General features: G+C 42.0%; 1 protein-coding gene across 5 annotated transcripts in view; it reads left to right on the plus strand.

The window, feature by feature from the left end:
• The window catches only part of CPNE8 (copine 8), a 62,742-nt gene that overhangs the window by 30,435 nt on the left and 9,484 nt on the right, over window positions 1-22,823 (plus strand). For 4 of the 5 annotated variants that reach the window (XM_082239699.1, XM_082239700.1, XM_082239702.1 and 1 more), the window contains 9 exons: window positions 1,474-1,577; window positions 5,365-5,469; window positions 9,675-9,716; window positions 10,297-10,372; window positions 13,297-13,350; window positions 16,501-16,562; window positions 20,206-20,252; window positions 21,042-21,223; window positions 21,508-21,635. In XM_082239699.1, coding sequence (XP_082095825.1) covers window positions 1,474-1,577; window positions 5,365-5,469; window positions 9,675-9,716; window positions 10,297-10,372; window positions 13,297-13,350; window positions 16,501-16,562; window positions 20,206-20,252; window positions 21,042-21,223; window positions 21,508-21,635 — 800 coding nt within the window. Of the gene's footprint in view, window positions 1-1,473; window positions 1,578-5,364; window positions 5,470-5,848; window positions 5,974-9,674; window positions 9,717-10,296; window positions 10,373-13,296; window positions 13,351-16,500; window positions 16,563-20,205; window positions 20,253-21,041; window positions 21,224-21,507; window positions 21,636-22,823 lie in introns of those variants that run through there. The other variant, XM_082239703.1, reaches the window with a different exon arrangement.

Here is a 22,823-nt window from a genome sequence, read left to right on the forward strand (position 1 = left end):
TCTGATTGGCAGTGGCTGTCCAGACAGGAGTCTTTGCTACATGAAGATACCACAGATTGAACCTGGGTTATTTTGCATGCAGAACATGTCCTATCTACCACTGAGCTGCAGCTCCTCCTCAAGGAATATTTTGTGTTGATGCATAGTCCCAGTTTTTATTAGTCTTAAAATTTAACAGGACTTATCATTGTTGAACCAAGTATGTATGCATGGATGCTGGAGCTAAATGCAAGGCTCGTTGTAATGAAATGGCCACCACATGTAGATAGATCAAAATCTACATGCTTTTCTTCACGAGTAGCTGCTTTCCTTGTGGATCATTCAGGACCATTTGTTTTGCCTCCACAATGTTGCAACAGTGTGGAGAAAACAGCATAGTAGTCACATACCAAATTCCTGGTCCTGAATGGCTTGTTACGTAGAATCAGCAGCCAGTGGATGCAGTTCAAATACAGTGGTGCCCCGCAAGACGAATGCCTCGCAAGACGGAAAACCCGCTAGACGAAAGGGTTTTCCGTTTTTGAGCTGCTTCGCAAGACGATTTTCCCTATGGGCTTGCTTTGCAAGACGAAAACATCTTGCGAGTGTTCCAATTTTTCCCCGCTTTGCCCCCCTTTTTCTAAGCCGCTAAACGCCTTTTAGCCGCTAATCCGTTAAGCCTTTAATAGCCGCTAAGCCTTTAATAGCCGCTAAACCGCTAATAGCGCTAATCCGCTAAGCCGCTAATAGGGTTGCTTCGCAAGACGAAAAAACCGCTAGACGAAGAGACTCGCAGAACGGATTAATTTCGTCTTGCGAGGCACCACTGTAGCCTTCAACCTATTAAATCTGCGTCTGACGTACACCAGAGAGGATATGAGCTCACATAAGCAAAACATGTCAGACAAGGGTTGCTTTATTAATTCATTTGTTCCCTTTCTATTTATTTATTTCACCATTTATATACCATTTAAAGCTGTGGTTTCTAAGTGGTATTTCTTCTTCAGCTACAGTTTTGTGGCATTTTATGCTATTGTATTTATTTTATATGTTTTTTAATTATTATTGGAGGTTGTCAAAGAGCAGAATGAAGAACAAATGAAGAATATCTCCTGTTGTAGAATATGAATTCTAACATGATTATATTTGGGTAATTGCAGTGGAAGGAACAAGAAATCCTTGCTATCTCTTAATTTGTAATTGAAATTTTGTTACAGTATAGCTGCGGAAGCCTAAAATTATGAATAATTTGATTAAAATATTTGATATGATGTGTGTGACACAAATAATGACTCAAAATTCATGACTATGTTCCCATCTTGGTAGCAAATGAAAAGAAAACAAAAAATTACTTTGTAGTGCCTCTTTTTTTGGTTAGTAAAATGAAAGCAATGTAAACTTGATGCCTAATACTTATGCAGTTTTTAATCAGTGTAAATAGTATGCTTGGTATAAATTATATACTTAATTTGTATTACACTCTTCTATTATTAGGATGCTGTACTGATGCAGTTTTGTGCTAACAAATTGGACAAGAAAGATTTCTTTGGGAAATCTGATCCCTTCCTGGTATTTTTTCGCAGCAATGAAGATGGCAGGTAGATACTCTTATTTTCTTCTATTAAACATAAAGTCTTGTAAATTATAGGGGTGACCAGGGGATTTTGTGTGTAGTGTATTAAAAGTTTCTCTTTCACAGTACACTTGTCTTATTTTTTCTAGACTTACAAACCTCTTGTTTCAAAATACAATTCACAATTACACTGATGAGGAGAGAATGTGTATTTCCTCCATATGCCTGCTTCAATAGCTTTTTAAACAAACCAACAATATTTCATATTTATGCAATTTTTCAAATGTGGTCTTGCTCAAAAAAATATAAATCACTAACAGATGCTTATAATGAATAACAGTGATTTGGGTATCTAGGTTTCTTAGATAAGTCTAGGTTTCTTAACTTTTCAACTAAAAAAATCCTGAACTGAGGGAAAAGAACAGCTGGAGTGGTTAAAAACAATATTTACAGTTTCAGCAGTCTTGTTTCTTTAGAGTGCTGTCGATTAGAAACTGAAGCAGTCCAGTGCTCTAGGGAACATTTTGCGCAAGCACCTCTGTGCATTAAATATGCCTAAATTGCCTATTTTAGTGGGTTGGTACTGGAACAATGAGTAAGATACTGGTTTCATGCAAGAGCAATCAACATATTGAAAAGGGTAAACTAGTAATCATTATATACTTTGACTTCCAAAATACTTTTGGTGTAAGATGGTGAGCCAGTAATTGTTTATGGAAAAGGAGACAGAGTTACAGAGTTCTCATGACAGAGGAAAGTAGGCAGTGCTCCCCAATTCTGGTATGGGTCTGGTGCTATTTAATATTTTTTGTTAATGATCCAGAATTTTGGGTTTGTAATAAGGCAGATTAGTTTGCAGACGACATGCTTCAACATGCTATCAACACTATGTTCTGGAAGATTTCTCATTTATAGCAGGGGTGGCTAACCTTTGGGTCTCTAGATGTTGGACAACAATTCCCATCAGCCACAACATTTTTTGGGGGGGACAAATGTTAGCCACCCCTGACTTGCAGCCATGGACAAATCACCTTTTTCTCTGCCTTGATAGTATCCAAGTATATATATTGTTGCTATACATCAGATGGAGGTGAGATGGAGAAAACTAAAATAACCTGTTGAAAGTTGCTTGTGGCAACACTGCTTTGTGACGGTTTGTGCATCTTCATTTGCATCAGTTGGAATCCATTCTCTGGTTGGGTATGATCTCATCTGGGGACAAGGCAGGAGAGAAGAGACCTGGTGTGTGCATCTTCATCTCCACTTGGGAATCTGCAATGATGAAAAACGAGACCAATCATATTTTTATTCCTCATGATTTACTATTGGCATCCATTTGGTCTGGAGTCATCATAGTAAGCCATAAGCCATGGTTTTCTGTGAAGGAGCAGCACACAAGTGCATGCTGCTGAATTGCTCCCCTTTTGTTCCTCCCTTTAGAGCCAGAAGCGACAAATAGCAAGTCTTCACTTAGTTGCAACGTGTGAACCAACACTCATGGTTTGTTTCTGACCAAACTGTAATGTTAAGCCAAGGTTTGTTCTTTGCTAACTGATCCTGGCAATTTGTTCAGGAGAAGCAAATTGTGAGTGTGGTTCACATGCTGCTTGTTCACAGAATGGAGCCATTGTAAAGAGGAAGACCCAGTGAGCAGTAACACATACACAAGGCCTATTCAAGATCACTTAACCCGAAGTAGTCAGATACTTCTACCCTTTAACCATCGTGTCGTGCTCATAATCACTGTGGTTTCTCCATAGTTTCATATATGGTTATACGGATGATATGGGATTCTACTCTGGGTTAGTGATTGTGAGCACAGAACCAGAAATGTTGAGTTTTTGGTACCGCATCTAGGTGTTTGGGTCGGGTCACCAGTTACCATTGCTTGGAGCATATTTTCACTATTTAGAACAGTCTTCTCCTGGGGCTCTGCCCTTTGATTTCCAGCAGGGTGAGGGAAGAGGAAATCTGGGAACTTCAGTCCCCACAGACCATTGTGCATGGGAGTAGACAAGACACCAGACATACCCTGAAATCCTTAACAGGCAGCTTTCTGAGCGTTGCAGAATGAGAAAGCAACAGACATACCGTATTTTTCGCCCTATAGGACGCACTTTTTCCCCTCCAAAAATGAAGGGGAAATGTGTGTGCATCCTATGGGGCGAATGCAGGCTTTCGCTGAAGCCTGGAGAGCGAGGGGGGTCGGTGCGCACTGACCCCTCTTGCTCTCCAGGCTTCAGGAAGCTACCAGCAAGCCTTGCAAGCCCGGAGGGATGTCCCGCAGGCTCGCAAGGCTTGTGGGCAGCAGCCTGCAGCCCCACAAGCTCCGCCACCCCGCTATTCCCCGACCTGATCTGGAGGCTGGCGGGGGGGGGAAAGCAAGCTTGCTTCTCCCCCCCCCCGCCAGCCCCACAAGCTCGGGGGATAGGGGGGTGGCGGAGCGCCGCCACCCCGCTATTCCCCAACCTGATCTGGAGGCTGGCGGGGGGGAGAAGCAAGCTTGCTTCTCCCCCCCCCCCCGCCAGCCCCACAAGCTTGGAGGATAGGGGGCTGGCGGAGCACCGCCACCCCGCTATTCCCCGACCTGATCTGGAGGCTGGGGGGGGGAGAAGCAAGCTTGCTTCTCCCCCCACCAGCCCCACAAACTTGGGGGACAGCGGGGCAAGCCGTCCCTGAAGGCAGAAGAGTGAGACGGAGTGCTCCGTCTCCCTCTTCTAGCTTGGGGATGGCTGCGCAAACCTGGGGGGGGGGGAATAAAAAAATTTCCCTTGATTTCCCCCCCAAAAAACTAGGTGCGTCCTATGGGCCGGTGCGTCCTATAGGGCGAAAAATACTGTACAAACCTTGGGGGCAGGAGAGCAGCATGTTGACCATTCCTGGTCTAGAAACTTCTTATTGTTGTCAACAGTTAAAGTATTGATATTCTCTGTGTTATGTACTGAGATGAATAGGATCCAAAATGCAGCAGTCTGATTGGTCCTAGAGCAATAGGATCCAAAATGCAGCAGTCTGATTGGTCCTAGAACAATAGGATCCAAAATGAAGCCGTCTGATTGGTCCTAGAACAATAGGATTCAGAATGCAGCAGTCTGATTGGTCCTAGAACAATGCAGCAGTATGATTGGTCCACAGGAGCCACCCAATCCAGCTCCAGGTGGAAGTGAATCCACAACCTGATTGGCTTACAGGAGAATCCCAGAATTAGCCAGTCATGTCCAGCCCATTATGTAAATAATGTATATAAAGCAGATATTGTGGGGGAACTTCCATTCCTCCTCACCACTATGAGTTGAATAAAGCGCATGAAATCAACTCTCGACTCCGAGTATATTTCACTCTGTGTTTAGAAATATACCAGTATGAGAGAAGGTCAGTAAACAGCACCATAGCTGTTGCATCCTGGTGCAAAGGAGACAACTTGTCTTGAGGCTTTTGTTCTGTCTTCAGAGAGGTAGAGAAAAAAAATTCAGGCACCTCCTTCCTGCTTTAATCCCAAACGGCAACATCTAATAATCAAGAACTCTTGCTACAAAACATTATAAGGGAAGGAGGCTTGCCAGAGTTCCTCCTCCACTTCCTGCTGCTACCCATCATGTGAGCTCCGTAAAAAGAAAAAGAAGTGTGGTATAGCTATATGTGTAGATTAATTTGAAAGCTGTTCACATGACTAAAAATGAAATAGTGCTCATTTTTTAGGGGAAAAAATTCACATAAATTACAGTGTATTCCCACTTGGTGGATTTGTTTTCAAAACTATCAATACCTTTAGAGATAAGTATTAAAATAAGAAAAGCTTGTTTGTGTTTCAGCTTTACAATCTGCCACAAGACAGAAGTGATAAAGAATACATTAAATCCAGTGTGGCAGGCATTCAAGATATCTGTCAGAGCACTTTGCAATGGAGATTTTGACAGGTAAGAGTTAAACCTTTCGTCTTAAGTAAAGTTTTCAAAGATTGGAGGTTCCTCGGTTTAGTTTAATCTTTTTAGAAGGCATAATATCAGTTCAAAACTTTAAGTAAATGTTAACACCACCATCATTCATTTAGTTAAGCGTTCATAGGTAAGAGGTACATGGGGTACTGTAGTATTTTCAGTATAGTAATAGGTACCACTCTCCACAGATGATTGACAAGCAGATAAAAAGCAAACTCTCTGGAAACATGGAGCCACTGTTGCTAGTGCACTGAGAAACTAGTTACTGCTCTTTGTCACTGCAAAGCAAATACTGATGATACTGCTTTTCTCAAGAAAAATTCTTTTTGTTAAAGGTTCCTGGAGGTGTCCTCTTACTCAGAATTTATGGGATAAAAACCAGCCTACAAAGCAAGTAACAGAATGTGCTGGTGCTTCCTTCCTTCTTTTTCATAAGTAGCAGTCATCACATGAACATCTAGTGAAACAGAAATGGATGGAAAGGTATCTTCCCCATCTTGGTTACTTCATTCAGTTGTTTTTATAAGTCAGATCACTGAGGTGCTTACAGACATTGCTGAGGCCATCTCTGCCTCAGCTGATCTACCTCGTCTTCTGTCTTTTTCATCTTATGGGCCGCGTAAGAAACTGAGTGGAAGGCAGACATTTTATAACAGTCCGATAAGGTTATATCATAACCCAGGCAAATCAAGGCATTCAGAACAAAGCAAACTAAGTAGAATCAGCAGTGGCACTTCTCAGAATGAGTTTCATGCTTGAGTTCTAGAAAACCTAATAGCATTCACCGTCTTTCCTTCATTTTCAGAGGAAAGCCCTCCCCCTTTCAAATTAGAGGGGGATTAGTCATACCAAACTTCAGAACTTTAATGATATAAATTGCCTCTAAGAAATAAATATTTACAAGACAACTTAAATACTTTGGAAAATAACCTTGCTTAATTATCTGACCTCAATATTTGCTTGAAATAGAAATGAAATAGATGCAATTAGGTTAGACTTAACTGTTGAAAGGATTGCACCTTTAGTATTCTGAAACCTTCCAACGGGGCCAATCTGTTTGAAGGCAAATTCCTTGAAGGCTCTGAATATGGAAGCCATTAAAGAACCACAGCAAAGCTAGTAATCACATAACCTAGAAGAATAAATTGTAATATAAAACAAGCCCCAAAGCATGAATATCGAGTCCCAGGAGGCAAGCGGGAGTGACGCCTGTTCCACTCTGAAGCCCTGCCCCCATGGACTGTCCTGATTGGCCAGAATTCAGAATTGGGACTGGTAGGAACTCCCGCACGGAGATTTCCCAACTGCTGGCTGCCCACCCCAGGACTCGGCAAGCGGCCATTGTAAACATAGTTTGTGCCTGAAAACCCCTCAGCTAACTTATGACAAATGGTTATGACTCCACATGATGCTTTGCTACTTAAGAAATTTATATATACAAGTTAATACTCTCAATTGACTTGGGACTGAGCAGAAAGAAGAAGAAGAAGAAGAAGAGTTTGGATTTGATATCCCGCCTTTCACTCCCCTTCAGGAGTCTCAAAGCGGCTAACAATCTCCTTTCCCTTCCTCCCCCACAACAAACACTCTGTGAGGTGAGTGGGGCTGAGAGACTTCACAGAAGTGTGACTGGCCCAAGGTCACCCAGCAGCTGCATGTGGAGGAGCGGAGACGCGAACCCGGTTACCCAGATTACGTGACTACCGCTCTTAACCACTACACCACACTGGCTCTTTTTTTTGACAGAAAGTCAAAACAGTGTCTAAAATAATTGATTTCTGTGGTTGACAAGGAATTCGGTGAATCTTTAGGAAAAGCACCTTTCCCAATAAGGCCATCACAGGACTAGAATAGGCTGCAACTTCTGCTGAAGAGACCTGCATGGCCGTTGCTGGAATCTTCATACAGCATTATTAGCATTTTAAGAGGGATGTAATTTTTATTAACAATTCTCATCTGTAATGCAGAAGCATACACAGCAGGGAATGCCATGACTTCCATCCTTTGTTTGGCTATTGGTATATTCTACCCTTTCGTGTGATTGACTGTAGATTTTGCTGTGGCAAGGAATTTGCTCCTGAAAAAAAAAGTATTTCTCTGAGAGTAGATCCAAGAATCCACATGTTTCCTATTACATTTTTCTTGTACTGTACTCTTTTAAGAATAGTTATTAGGTACACTAGCAGCAGTACTTGTATCTTAATGCTACATCTGCCTGTCAATCGCCCATGGAATGAGAAGTTGCTAGTTTGGATAACTGGACCTACCCTCATAGAAATGTATAGCTAGGGAAAAATCTAAATATGCTGCAGTTGTTGTGACAACTTGATTTAGTACTTATTACAGCCTGTATTTAAGAATACAGCCTCCTTAAACTGCCATTTTCTTACAATTGGAATACAGTGGTAACTCGGGTTACATACGCTTCAGGTTACATGCGCTTCAGGTTACACACTCCGCTAACCCAGAAATAGTGCTTCAGGTTAAGAACTTTGCTTCAGGATAAGAACAGAAATCGGGCTCCGGCAGTGCGGCGGCAGCAGGAGGCCCCATTAGCTAAAGTGGTGCATCAGGTTAAGAACGGACCTCCGGAACGAATTAAGTACTTAACCCGAGGTACCACTGTATGAGAAATATTTGTACCTCTCTAATCTAGATCTTAATACATTCTGTCCCAACTGTTCTAGACTTATGATGGTTTGGTTCCATGTGCTTCAGATATCTCTGTACCACAAACAAAGTTCCTTGAGATGTCCTGAGATACAGGGTGATTCCATGAAATAGAAAAAGCTGTTACTGTCAGAAGCAAATGCATAAGACAGTAATTCAGTAATAGCCAAGAGTCATTTACCATTGACATGAATAGGTATTACCGTATTTTTTGCACCATAACACTCACTTTTTTCCTCCTAAAAAGTAAGGGGAAATGTCTGTGCGTGTTATGGAGGGAATGCCTACGGATGGCATGCCTACGGATTTTCCTCCTCTAAAAACTACGTTCGTGTTATGGTCGGGTGCGTGTTATAGAGCGAAAAATACGGTAACTATTTCAGAGCAAAACTGTAATGCTTAGGAACATAAGTTGCCTTTTACAAAGTCATTCCACTGGTTTATCTACCTCAGTACTGTCTTCTCTGACTGGCAGTACTCACCCACTAAGAGGACGTGGGTGGCGCTGTGGTCTAAACCACTGAGCCTCTTGGGTTTGCTGATCGGAAGGTCGGCAGTTTGAATCTGCACAATGGGGTGAGCTCCCGTTGCTCTGTCCCAGCTTCTGCCAACCTAATAGTTCGAAAGCACGTCAGTGCAAGTAGATAAATAGGTACCACTGCAGCGGGAAGGTAAACAGCGTTTCTGTTTGTTCTGGCACTTGTCAAGGTGTCCCATTGTGCCAGAAGCAGTTTAGTCATGCTGGCCACATGACCTGGAAATCTGTCTGTGGACAAATGCCGACTTCCTTGGCCTGAAAGCGAGATGAGTGCCGCAACCCCAGAGTCGCCTTTGACTGGACTCAACCCTCCAGGGGTTATTTACCTACTTACCTTTTGCTCTCCAGAGATGTCACCTAGAATTGTTTCCCAGTCCCACCTCAGGATACTGTGGATTCAATTGTGAATTTGGGCTTACAAAACATTTGCTCTATCATGGAGTTATGGCCAGTTGAATTTGCAATGAAAGTTGTTCCAAATCCATGGTGTTTATTCTCATTTCCTTGTTTAATGTTTATATATTCTGTGATTATCCTGATCCGTATGATCTTGTTAACTGTGGAGGAGCAAGGCTTCACCATTGTGGCACCAGCACTACAGAACTCCCTTTTCCAGGTTATTCACCTTGCACACTTTTCACAATAAAACCTACCCATGCATTGCTGGGACCTGTTGAGTATAGTGGTTAATTTTTAAATGAATTTTTATTATTGAGGCTTTTAGATGTTATGGTGTGTTGCCTTGAGCACCTATCTGTTAGAAATGCAGCCGGAAATGCTTACAAATAAATTATATTCTCCTTTGTTTTAATCACTTTTTTTTTTACAAAAAAGGCGTAATTGTGATTATCAATTTAATAATTAGATATGGAAATGAAAAATACAAGTAGTAAAGTACATTACTCATTTATTTCTGTTGACAAGTTTTTTAGTATATGTGTATAGCTTTTTCTGTGTTTTATTTGTTTCTCTTCAGAACAATTAAGATTGAAGTATACGACTGGGATAGAGATGGAAGGTAATTTTTTTATTGCACAGCATTAATTGTTCAAAAGTAATTGTATGGCGTATATACGCATAGACTATTTGGGCAGCTTTTGGAGTTTTATACCAGTTTTTCCTGTGCTTAAAAGCTTTAATGTAGGAATGTGTGTGCTTGCAGGAAATAACATGAGTCTGCTGAGCCACTCCCTTATTGATTGTACACATGGTTATTTTGCAATCTGATGTATACCAAACCTCTTCATTATGCATTTTGACACGGGAGAGGGTTTTAAAAATGCTTTTAACTCCACTTTGTGAAAAAATAACAATGCACATTTTGTGGGGAAATGGTATGTAATCATGTAGATAATGAACCAGATAAAAAATATTTCCTAATGCTTGGGTTTGGTTGATAACAGGAGCCTATTAGTGAATTTCATGGAGCAATGAAAAACTTTCAACTATAAAACAGAGCGCCAAATTGTGGGGCGTTAGACAAATTCCTAAAATGCCTCTTGTACTGGGAAGTGTTAGCTAGCATTTTGTTCACACCTTGACCTACAATAATACAGTTTATCCGCTAATCTGAATTTTTGTTTGTTTTTGTTTCCTAGTCATGACTTCATTGGAGAATTCACAACAAGTTATAGGGAGCTATCTAGAGGACAGTCGCAGTTTAATGTCTATGAGGTAACAGTAGATTTTTATATATCCTCAAGTACAGGTAATAAACATCATGAATTGTCTATGTGCCCTTTTGTAATATGGGCCAGCACTATATAGTTTAACCACCTATCTTTTAGTAATACAAAGCAGAAAATCTGCATAAAATCCAGAAGTCAAAGTGTGCGAACACACTTTCTAGAAATGCAGTCAATATATTTGTGGGTTTATTTTATAAAGATAAACACCATTTTATTATATAGCTTGAGTTTTCAACATAGTTATTGAACCTGTATACGTCGTGTAAAGGATAGCTCCCTTGGTAGAGGATGAAACTCTTAATCTCAGGGACACATTCCTTTCTGGTATTTTATTATTATTATTTCCACTGCTTTCTGTTCAATAGCTCAGGTATGAAAGTCAGTCTAGTTGAAAGGAATTGGGGAAGAGATACTCTTTCCACCCCTGTCACCTCTGTACTTCCCACTCTCTTCCCACTTCCAAAGGGAGAAAAAGGAAGGGACATTAGTAGTAAGTTAAAAGTGAAATACCTGGCCAATAGCAATGTCTAGAGGTTGAGAGTGACTGAATTATATGACTGTATGGAGTTTCAAATATGAGGTGTAGCTAAGGAAAGAGGATGGAGGTGTAAAATAGATGTATCAGAGGAACTCTAACCTCTGAAAAGTATATTTTTAAAATTAAGAAAAGAGCAAAGTGCAATGTTGTAAAAATAAGTAAATTTTCAATAGGCGGCAGGCCATCACATGGGTGTTTATTTGCTACCTTTCATCAAGGCAGGAAACGTTTAGAGTGGAGTTCAGCTCCTTCCTGCCCTCATTTGGTCTGTTTTTCTGTCTCATCCAGGGTGGACCTATTCAGCTCAGCTTAGCTTAGCTTTCTGTATTCTGTGGACCTTGCTTTGTAAGTTGTGTGAGTCAATGCAAAAAGAAGAGATGATAAATGATAATGTTTATAGGCAAAAATTGAAAGATTACAGAGTGAAAAATAGATTCAAGAAGATACAGATGAGATAAAGGAAGATCAACAAAAAATATATTACAGTAACCAAGCCTCGATGAAGTAAAAGAATAAGCAAGCATTTTAGCAGTATCATTAGAGATAAAAGAGCATATTTTAAAAGTGTTAACCAGTTGATGATATGATACTGAATGTGCCTAGATCTGCAACTGAACTAGGTAAGTGTCTGTTTTAAAAAATCACATCCAGTTTCTGGTGAGTGAAGGAGGAGATAGAGTTAAAGGAACCAAATAAGAAGCTGAAGGAAGAAACTTAAGAAAACCAGTCTCCCAAGAAATTCAACTGAAGAAAGTGAGAAATCATCCAAAAAGAACTAAAGGAAGACATGCAGTGAGATGAGTAATTGAAGATGAGGTAGAATCTGGAACTGAAAAATATAACTTTAAATCACTAACTTGAAAATGAAAATAGCAAAAGAATGCAAGATAGGTTGAGAGAGCATCAGAATAAGGGTTTCAGTTTAGAAAGCAGAGTACATACAGTAGTAAATGGAAGACACGAAGCAGAAAAAGAAGTATCAAGAGCAGTTAGAGTGATAAGGAAGTAAAATGAAATATCAGAATTTAGGAAACCAAGTTTATACAAATATTGCAAAATAATAGTATGGTATCAAAAGTAAAGGAAAGATATGATCACAAGCAAACTGAAAATTTTGTGACATTTTTCAGATGGTAAAAGAAAATCATTAATAGAAATTAAAGCAAGGATAGGAATCAGATTGGTTAAAATCCAAAAAGCACATTAGAAGATATGAATTCTAAACAGTGTGCAAGTACAGCCAGCTTCAAGAGTTTAGAAACAAAGGGCGGCAGTTATGCTCAGTAGAGAAGGAAGTCTCAACAAGAGACGTAACCAAGGATGACTTCCTCAAAAAGAAAAACTCCAGACATCAAAGAGAATATGAAAAAATGCAGTGAGAAGAGCAATATAGGGGAGCCATACTAAATGCAGTGCCCCCAACTCCTTTTATCCCTGACCATTGATCATGCTGGTCAGTGCTGATGGGAGTTGTATTCCAAAACATCTGGGGAGAACACCAACTTAGGACAGGAGGTGTCCAGGGTAGGGAATTTTCTGGGGCAATCACACCTGATGGGATTTACAGTGATTCATGGCTGCCAACAAAGAAGCAACAGATGGGGTTCAATATCTCTTGGGAATGTGAATTTAAGGAACAGTAAACGGAGGAAGCTATTCAACTCTTACAATTTTAAGCAATGGCAAGAGTAGCACAGAACAGATGGCTGTATTTCATTTTCTATCTGCCCTCCCAGCCACTTCCATCTTCTACCCACCAGACTGGAAGACAACTCTGCAGAACTTATCTATCCCCTGATAGCAAAGCCGACATAAATTCAAACTGAGCTCCCCTTATGCTTTGCCTCCCTGCAAGCCTCACTCATTTCTTCCTGCGTGCCCCTAGACATGAACAAGGCTTCCTTTGAATGTTTCTTTCCCTGCCACTAATAAGATTGATTCCAGTGACAAGAATGGGTGGAACACTATTTTTTATTCAATCCAGTGAAGGGCTTTTTAGCTCAGCTAGTGGAATGACTGCCTCTGTTACAAGTCAGTGAGGAAGATGGGGGTGATGGAAAACAGGGAGCATTCCTTATAAAATCTTTTAGTATCAGTTTGCCCTGATGTACACATTAATGTGAGCAGCAACAAAATGCATCTCGGGTCCTTGCCTGGGCCATACACATTTCCCTGTCAAATGGGTTGTGCTGGGTTAGGGAGGTGTCTGAAATGTGCATGTAGGGATGATGGAGTTCATTCATTCAGCCTTTATTGGCACAATGAAGGTAGAGTTTAGAAGCAGGGAGCACGGCAGAGTAAAAAAAAAAAGTCTTAAAAATATTTTGTGTTGACAAGCAGAAAAATTAATGTGCCTGCATTTTCTTTTCTAGGTTATAAACCCAAAGAAAAGGGCAAAAAAGAAAAAATATGTTAATTCAGGAACAGTTAAGTAAATCATTTCTTCATTATTGTTTTTCTATCCTTCCCAGCACATATTGAAGTGAGATATATCTAAGTAAGCGTTATCTGGGCAAGAACTTCTCTAAATAAGACAGGTGTTGTGTTATGAGAAGAATTTGCTTTTTTTGTTATCATTTTTTTTATAATCATATTTATTAAAATTTCCAATAATAACAGAATAAGAAAAATAAGAAAGATAAAGAAAAGAAAGAAAAAGAGAAACAAATTTAGACCCTTCTTTTCATAGCCTTCTTTCTGGGACTTCCTCCTTCCCCTCCCGACTGTATTCCCCTTTCCCTAAGTTAGTTCCACAAGCTCTCATTCCCAATTTAAGCCTAATATATTTTACTCATAAACCAATTTAAATTTACACAATCTTAACATCACTCCTCGTCTTATAATAGAACAAAATTTTCCCCCCAAGATCAGCTCTCATTTCCTTCCACGAGTTCCCCCTTTCTTAAAAAAAGAAAAAACAAAAACATATAAGATCAAAGTTATAAAGAATATAAGATAGAAAATATAGAAAAGTTCAAAAAGTTGGTTACATAGCCTTTGGATTCTAGGATTCCCCCTCCCTTCCCCGGTTTTGATTCCCCATGTCCATTTGTCTGTATGTTGTCGGCCTGGAGATCTTAAGTCCACAGCCAAATTTTTCTCAGTCCATCTTGCCGGTTTCTTTAGATTTGGTTGTTTTAATAATATTTAACTTCAAAAATCCAGTCTAATAGAGGCCTTTAATTTTCCTTAATCATTTGTTGCTCCTCCCGTTGTTCTTTCCGTGTCGTATTTAGTCATTTGCTCTTTTATTTCTTGCTTTCTCAGGTTTCTGTCTTGTTCAGCTGTCAAAACATTCTTGTTCCAAAATTTAGTGTCTCTACAGAGGTTTGTTATTCAGGGACAAAGACTTACGTCCAGTTCCTTTCTTACTTCAATAGAAGATTCTATTGTATTATGGTCACCTCTGTAGACAAAATAGTATTTCAGTTCTGCAGCTTTCCCAGGAGATAAGACCTGTGCACATCCCAGAGTAGTTTTCCACGTACGACACTTGTAATGTCCCGAAACCCCTCTAGGGGGATTGCAGTAACTTTGTATCCTCTAGTCCAAAAGTCAATTTGTTGTTTCTTTTTCCCCGACAGTTTATATCCATATTTATATCAAATTGTAACAAAATTGACCAGCAAAGAACTTGTAACAAAATCCTCTTTATATTCTCCAGCTTTGACAGCTCCTTTGACAGCTGTCAAATTCTCCATCTCTCTTCGCCAGGCTCTCCGAATCGCCCCGGTTCCCAGGGGGGGGGTTGCCTTTTTCCTCTCACCCTCAACTCTTCTCCTCCAGCACAGTTCTTATAATTCACATCGTGGAGTTAATAATTTTTGTCATCAATAAACTTCTGAATCGATCTTGGTTTCCCAGTCCTTGTTTTAGCATGTTTACAATCAGGGAGGGGACTGACTTCCTTTTTGGATCCCCCCCGCTCGTGCCGAATCCGAAAAAAAATTCCTTTTTTTTCTCCTTTTGTACCCGGTTACCCAATTACTCACGGGTTATCGCCAAATGTCCAAATTTTCAAAGGAAGAAGCCAGCGCTCTCCGTCGAATGGCATGCGGCTGCGCTCGGCAGGGGAAGCGGAGGACTCAAAGCACCACGCCACTCCCCGGCACCCGATCCGTAGCCTTTAAAAAGGCTCCTTCACAAGTCGGGAGGGCGATAACGATGCCAGCCGAGTCACCATGTCCACGGGCTCCGTGCCCGTGGTTTTTAAGGGTCCCCGCGTCGCCGGCGCGGTAGGACCCAGCCCCTGCCAAGCCGACTCCCTCCGGAGCTCGGAGGCAGTCCGCCATTCGGCGATGGCGCCAACCCGGAAGTCCTGCTTTTTTTGTTATCAAACTATAGATGAGGTGGTTCATTTTCTATCGAAAATGCGCCTTCCCTGGGAATTAAATAGCCAGTGTTAAAGTTCACAGGTGAGTGATTGAAGCTCCTGGACTGAATAGTGTTGGTTTAACTGAAGCTGATTGTGTCTTCCTGAACACTTTAGAAGTGAAGTGTAAATGGTTGTTACTTTGTTGAAACAAGGAGAGATTGTTTTTCCTGGCTAAAGACTGGGAGCAAGAAGGTCACAGCATCTTTTGCTTTGCTCACAGAACAATAGGTATAGCCAAAGAATTCTTAATTTGGCTTTGGTAATAATTTTGACCAGACTCGGTGACATTCATGGGATGATCTAGCCAGTCTCTGAATGCATAGATACATGTGCACAGCTCAGTGTATATATGAATAGTTTGGCTCTTATAAGAGGATTGGTAAGGGAGGTTAATTGGTGGAAGGGAATCTGCCAAGTGGAACAGCATGTACCATATTTTTTGCTCTATAGGACGCACTTTTTCCCCTCCCAAAATTAAGGGGAAATATGTATGCGTCCTATGGAGCGAATGCAGGCTCCTTGGCTTCAGCGATAGCAACACGAAGCCTCCAAAGCACAGAGGGAGCGCTCCCTCCACGCTTTGGAGGCTTTGTGTTGCTTTCGCTGAAGCCTGGAGATCGAGAGGGGTCGATGAGCACCGACCCCTCTCGCTCTCCAGGTTTCAGGGATAGCTGCCTGAAGCCTCCGGAGCACAGCGGGAACTCGCGCTGCGCTCCAAAGGCTTCGGGTTCCTTTTGCTGAAGCCAGGAGAGCAAGACTCTCCCGCTTCAGCAGAGAGGGACAACTGCGCAGTGATCCTTCGGCGAAGCGGGAGGAGAAATGGAAGGGGCTCCGTTTCTCCTGCCGCTTCGCTGAAGGGGCACTGAGCAGAGAGGGGGAGAATTTTTTTTCTTGTTCTCCTCCTCTAAAACAAGGTGCGTCCTATGGTCAGGTGCGTCCTATAGAGTGAAAAATATGGTATAAAAAGAGGCTGGAAGAGAAGATATGTGGAGACTCATAGATATTGTGAGTGCTGGGGTGAAAGAAGTGTGTGGAGTGGGGTTGGGGTTACCAATACATGTCATTTCCACACAAAACCATCTTTGCTTCAGTATATTGGAAAAGTTTTAAAATAATTCTGAAATACAGTACAAAAACTTCTATATTTGTGGCTGTTTTGAAGGTTGATGTTTATTACTTGTTCTGTGTCACTTGCTCTCAGGTAACGTTACTTTCCTTCCTAGTGGAAACCGAAGTTTCATTTCTTGATTATATTAAAGGCGGGTAAGTGATTCATTTATAATACTGGTATCACAAAGGCTTTAAATTTCTTTATTTACAGTTATTTGTATCCCACCTTTCACTGCAAATTCCAAATTCATTACAAATCATTCCAAGGCAGATTACAAGTACCGTTAAGTTACGTATTTTTAAAACATAGTAAATAATATTATTCTATTATTATTGCCCTTCTCATAGACAGTTGATGGTAGATCACGCTATGCAGGGGGAGAGGAAAGTCCGGCAAGAGCAGAACCACCCCCTCCTGTGAATTGATATTGCTGAGCTGGCCTTCGGTTGAAAGGTTTTCGCTTTTCAGGCAATAGCACATGACTCTTAGGTGTTTCAATGGAGCAGTTTGTCACAGCTTGGGTAGAAACGTCACTGGGTAGAATAAAAGATAAGGGGGACCCACGTAATGAGTCTTGAGAAGCCGCACCAGTTCTCAGTGGGCGAAGTGTGGCACCATTCCTCTCAGGTTACCAGCCAGATTCTAGTCACATGGCCTGCAGCGTCTCCACCCCCATTATTCAGCCTGGACATTGAGGTCCAGTGCCGAGGGCCTTCTGGCGGTTCCCTCGCTGCGAGAAGCCCAAGTTACAGGAAACCAGGCAGAGGGCCTTCTTGGTAGTGGCACCCGCCCTGTGGAACGCCCTCCCACCAGATGTCAAAGAGAACAACAACTACCAGACTTTTAGAAGACATATGAAGGCAGCCCTGTTTAGGGAAACTTTTAATGTTTGATGCATTACTATATTTTAATATTTTGTTGGAAGCCGCTAATAATAATAATAATAATAATAATACAGTGGTACCTCGGGTTACAGACGCTTCAGGTTACAGACTCCGCTAACCCAGAAATAGTACCTCGGGTTAAGAACTTTGCTTCAGGATGAGAACAGAAATTGTGCAGTGGCAGTGTGGCGGCAGTGGGAGGCCCCATTAGCTAAAGTGGTGCTTCAGGTTAAGAACAGTTTCCGGTTAAGAACAGACCTCCAGAGAATTAAGTTCTTAACCCGAGGTACAATCATCATCATCATCATCTAGTCAGCTGCCATGGCATTCCCCAGCAGGCATGCTGGAGGTGATACGTCAAGCTTCACACTGGAAGTCCTCTGGGTTTACAGATCCTGACCTAATCCACATACCAGCCCTGCATACCTTCCTGTAGCCAATAAAGAGTTGTCCCCTGTTTTCACCCACACGGGTGTCTTGAGTTTTATATACCCCCGGACACACTTTGCCTGGAAGGAGGGGGAGGCCTTCACTATTCACCTACCACGCAAATGGCAGCCATGCGGATGGCAGCATCTGATTAGGATTGAGGCTGTGGTACACGAGAAGGGGGGAACACCCCCCCCTGTAGCATAGTGCCAACAAAAGTTGCCCCCAGAGCTTCTATTTGCTGTGGGTGGAAAGCTTCTGGTAGAACAAAATAGTCATCTTAATCAGGAGTGGGGCAGAAGGACATAGTGCATTTGGTGGCCCCCACACCTGTGATTTAACAACAAGAAGAAAGCCAGACAAGAAAAATAACACATTTCACGCAACATCTAGTTTGATCCTTAGCTTTTGCTAATAAAGGTACAGTGGTGCCCCGCAAGACGAACGCCTCGCAAGACGGAAAACCCGCTAGACGAAAGGGTTTTCCATTTTGGAGGCGCTTCACAAAACGAATTTCCCTATGGGCTTCCTTCGCAAGACGAAAGCCCATAGGGAAATCTCCGGGACAGCGGGGAAGCGCAGCGCGTCTTCCCCACTGTCCTCGGACCTCCTCCGAAGGCTGGCGGTGGGGCGGAAAGCCCTTCTCCCCGCGCCAGCCTTCGGAAGGCTCCTCCGAAGGCTGGCGGTGGGGAGAAAAGCCCTTCTCCCCGCGCCAGCCTTCGGAAGGCTCCTCCGAAGGCTGGCGGTGGGGAGAAAAGCCCTTCTCCCCGAGCCAGCCTTCGGAAGGCTCCTCCGAAGGCTGGCGGTGGGGCGGAAAGCCCTTCTCCCCACGCCAGCCTTCGGATGGCTGTCCTGAAGACATGCGGTGGGAGGAGGGTTTTCCTTCCCACCGCCAACATTCAGAATGCTGTTCTGAATGTTGGCGGTGGGGAGGAAAAACCCTCCTCCCACCGCAAGCCCCGGGAACAGAGGAGAAGCGCTGCGCCCCTTCCCCTCTGTTCCCGTACCTGTCCTGAAGGCTTGCGGTGGGGAGAAAAGCCCTTCTCCGCACCGCCAGCCTGGCAAGCGGTTTCCATAGGAGCGCATTAATTGATTTTCAATGCATTCCTATGGGAAACCGTGCTTCGCAAGACGAAAAACTTGCAAGAAGAAAAAACTTGCGGAACGAATTAATTTCGTCTTGCGAGGCACCACTGTATTACCTAGGGTAGGGTTGCCATATTTTGAAGAGAAAAAGAAAAAGGATACATTTGCTGACTTCTACTTTTAACGATGGATTGCTATGACGACTTTACATACCCATGAGAAAGAGGATGTGTCCTGGAAAAAGAGGACATATGGCAACCTTAAAGAGGCTTTGGGATTCCCCCCCCCCATTATATACCTGTCTGCAATTTTGGTATATGTTGAATGGAGGTGATATTTATTTGTGAACTCATATTAAGTCAACCTTCCTAAGCCTAAAAACAAATAAAGGATACCGTATATACTAGAGTATAAGCCGACATTTTCAGCACATTTTTAATGCTGAAAAAGTCCCCCTCGGCTTATACTCAAGTGAGGGTCCTTTCGGCTGCTTGTTCTTCCTCCGCTGCTGCCGCCACCACCAGGTTTGTGGTGTGGTGAACCGGCTTATACTCGAGTCAATAAGTTTTCCCAGTTTTGTGTGCTAAAATTAGGTGCCTCAGCTTATATTCAGGTCATCTTATACTTGAGTATATACGGTAATTCCTTTTTAAACAATTTGCACTGTCACTTCTTAATTGTGGCCTGCTACTTTAAATTTATATGTACCCTTTAAATTGTGAGATGCTCAAGATATTTAAGCATATTGCATTAGAGAAGTTACTCATATAAGGTAGCAATTGAATAGTAAATACTGAATACTTCAATCCCGTACATGTCTGCTATAAGGGAGGCTTGCAAGGTGGCGACAGAGGAAAAAGGTCTTTTTCAGTTGTGGCTCCCTATCTTTGGAATGATCTCCCCAGTGAGGTCTGCCTAGTGCCATCATTAACATGTTTTTGGCACCTGGTAAAAATGTTAATCTTTGCCCAGGCATTTGATGGAATGTGATTATTTGCTGCCAAAGTTCTTTATTGCTATTTTATTGAGTCTGTTCTATGGTTTTAATTGTAATGCTCTCCTAGCCTAGCCCCGGTTTTGTTATGCTTTATGTTTAAAAAATTGATGAATCACTTAGACTATTTATAAAGCAAGCAATTAAGAATTTAAAATAATGCTAATACTTGTAAGTCAGCACTGTTGTGTTTATTGGAGCTTATTCCTAGGTATGCATGTATACAATTACAAAGTAATGTTATAGTATAACCTTTTTGATGCTCTTTGGCAGTTCTGTGTATCGTTAACATGCACATTTGTCTAAGTGACATTTTATTGGTTTTTCTTGATTTATTACTCCTCATGTAGCAACTTACATCTTCAGATTTTTTCACATTTGTCTGTTTACTTCATTTCACAGGACTCAAATAAATTTCACTGTGGCTATTGATTTCACAGCTTCGAATGGTAAGTATTGGTTTGTTTATATTAAACCGAGTATCCGCACAGTATTTGTGAACTGTTTTGGCATTGTATTTTTCATTTTGCTTGTCTTATTGTGTGGAGACTCTAGTGAGAATACGTTTTGAAGATTTGGATCCAAATATTTATGTGGAAGAAAAAGACCCTTGTGTCCCCCCCCCCACTTTTTTGTTCTCCTCTATATTTCATCCCTCTCCCATATCCATTACAATACTGTTCAGAGGGTCTCCCAGGAGGTGCAGAAGACTGCAGCTGGACCAGGGGGCAAATAAGTTACCTTCTGTGGGCATAACTCTTCTCACAGAAATTAGGATTCAAGCCAGGAACCCACCCATTACACTCTAGAGAGGGAAAATGGCTTTCTTTAGGCTGTCTTTTGTTGTAAAAAATATTGTGTATATCTGTAAACCACAGTCACAATCTGTAGAACAAAATACCAAACTGAGAATTCTAGCTTTTTTAAAAAATAGCCGTCCATGCCACTTTTGGAAATCCAAAACTGTTGCTAATGCAGTTGTGAAGGGCTATGCTTCAAAAAAAGTCACACAAAGCGTGCCAGAAACTATGGAATTTGCCTCATTATACACCTAAATAATCCAAATAAAAAAGAATATTTAGAGCAAACACTTAAATCCAAATTCTTCATGGGAAACACACTGTATTTCATACCTGAATTAAGACAGAGCTAGGGTGGAATATCATATATTGATACTGTAAGGCATACTGCTCAACGCGTTCACAAACCCATCTCAACAATGTGCTTTCTTTCAACAGGTAACCCTGCACACCCAACCTCGCTTCATTATATGAACCCATACCAGCTAAATGCTTATGGAATGGCACTGAGGGCAGTAGGGGAAATAATTCAAGACTACGATAGTGACAAAATGTTTCCAGCTCTAGGTTTTGGGGCAAAATTGCCACCAGACGGAAGAGTGTCTCATGAGTTTGCCTTGGTAAGGAATGGTTCTGTCGTTTTAAAATTTTATATATTTAAAAATTCCTCTTTGCCTGTGTTTCATGGTTCCTCGTATATATATATTTGTGGATCCATTTGTGCTCCGGTTCATTAATTTTTAAGAGTATTGTAGAAAATATTGGCCTTTTTTGCTATATATGTTTGCATTTTAATCATGAGATGTACTGGTGGTTGTGTCAGCCTCCTGCTATCGGGTATGGGGTATACACAGCATTCCTATAAGCAAGAATTAATACTTTGTCCCTGTGTTTTTCCTTATAGAATGGAAACCCTCAAAATCCTTACTGCAGTGGAATAGATGGTGTAATGGAAGCATACTACATGAGTCTAAAATCTGTACAGCTTTATGGACCAACAAACTTTGCTCCTGTTATTAATCATGTAGCAAGGTAATGGTTACGTTAACTATTCTGGGAAAATTCAGCACAATGACTTTATGTTGAGTTGAGGTCAGTCACCAAAAACAAAAAGGGGCGGAATATATTAGCTGTTTGAGGGACGCGGGTGGCACTGTGGGTTAAACCACTGTGCCACTTGGGCTTGCCGATCGAAAGGTCGGCAGTTCAAATCCCCGCAACAGGGTGAGCTCCCGTTGCTTGGTCCCAGCCCTTACCAACATAGCAGTTCAAAAGCACACAGTGCAAGTAGATAAATGGGTACTGCTCTGGCGGGAAGGTAAATGGCGTTTCCATGCGCTGCTCTGGTTTCGCCAGAAGCAGCTTAGTCATGCTGGCCACATGACCCAGAAAAACTGTCTGTGGAAGCGGACAAATGCCGGCTCCCCTGGCCTGTAAAGCAAGATTTACTCCAGAGTCATTCGCGACTGGAGTTAATTGTCAGGGGTCCCTTTACTTTTAACTTTAGATTAGCTGTTTAACATGTTCCTAATCTCTCTAGCAAGTGGGTTGGTCCTAGGACATGTTGGGACAGCCCCATGGTTTTCATGGCAGCCGTGAAGTCCTGGGCAACCCCAGATTTAGTGGCCTCAGTGAGAGGCCAACAGCTCTGCAGGTTCTCAAGACTATATCCCAGACCACCTCAGGCAGGGAGCAAGTGGTAAAGCAACAGAATCCCTAATCTGTCTTGAGTGCCTAATGCAAAGCCACAAACACTCTAGATTGCCACTCAAGCAGACAGGATACCCGGAGACAGAGATCAAGTTCCTATAGACTAAAGTAACACCCCTTCCCTGACCCTCAAGACCTGCTCACCCACCCAAGTCTCAGTAATACAAACCAGATCAGGCTCCACATCCCCATCAACAATCAAATCATGGTTAAGGGAAAACTTTCTTAAAGCTTACTGACATTAAGTAAATTCCTCTGAGTAAGCATAACCACCAATTGTCTGTGTCCCATTCCCCCCTCACCTGGCTTGCCCATTCTCTCTCAGTATACCTTCCCCTTCCCCTAGATCTCTGCACTTGTGGGACTGCCAACTCTTCCCAGCTGACATTGTCCTAAAAGCTAAAGGGACCCCTGACCATTAGGTCCAGTCATGGCTGACTCTGGGGTTGCAGTGCTCATCTCGCCGGCGTACAGCTTCTGGGTCATGTGACCAGCATGACTAAGCTGCTT

Source organism: Podarcis vaucheri (assembly GCF_965113315.1).
Source record: "Podarcis vaucheri genome assembly, chromosome: 10".
Classification (NCBI taxonomy): domain Eukaryota; kingdom Metazoa; phylum Chordata; class Lepidosauria; order Squamata; family Lacertidae; genus Podarcis; species Podarcis vaucheri.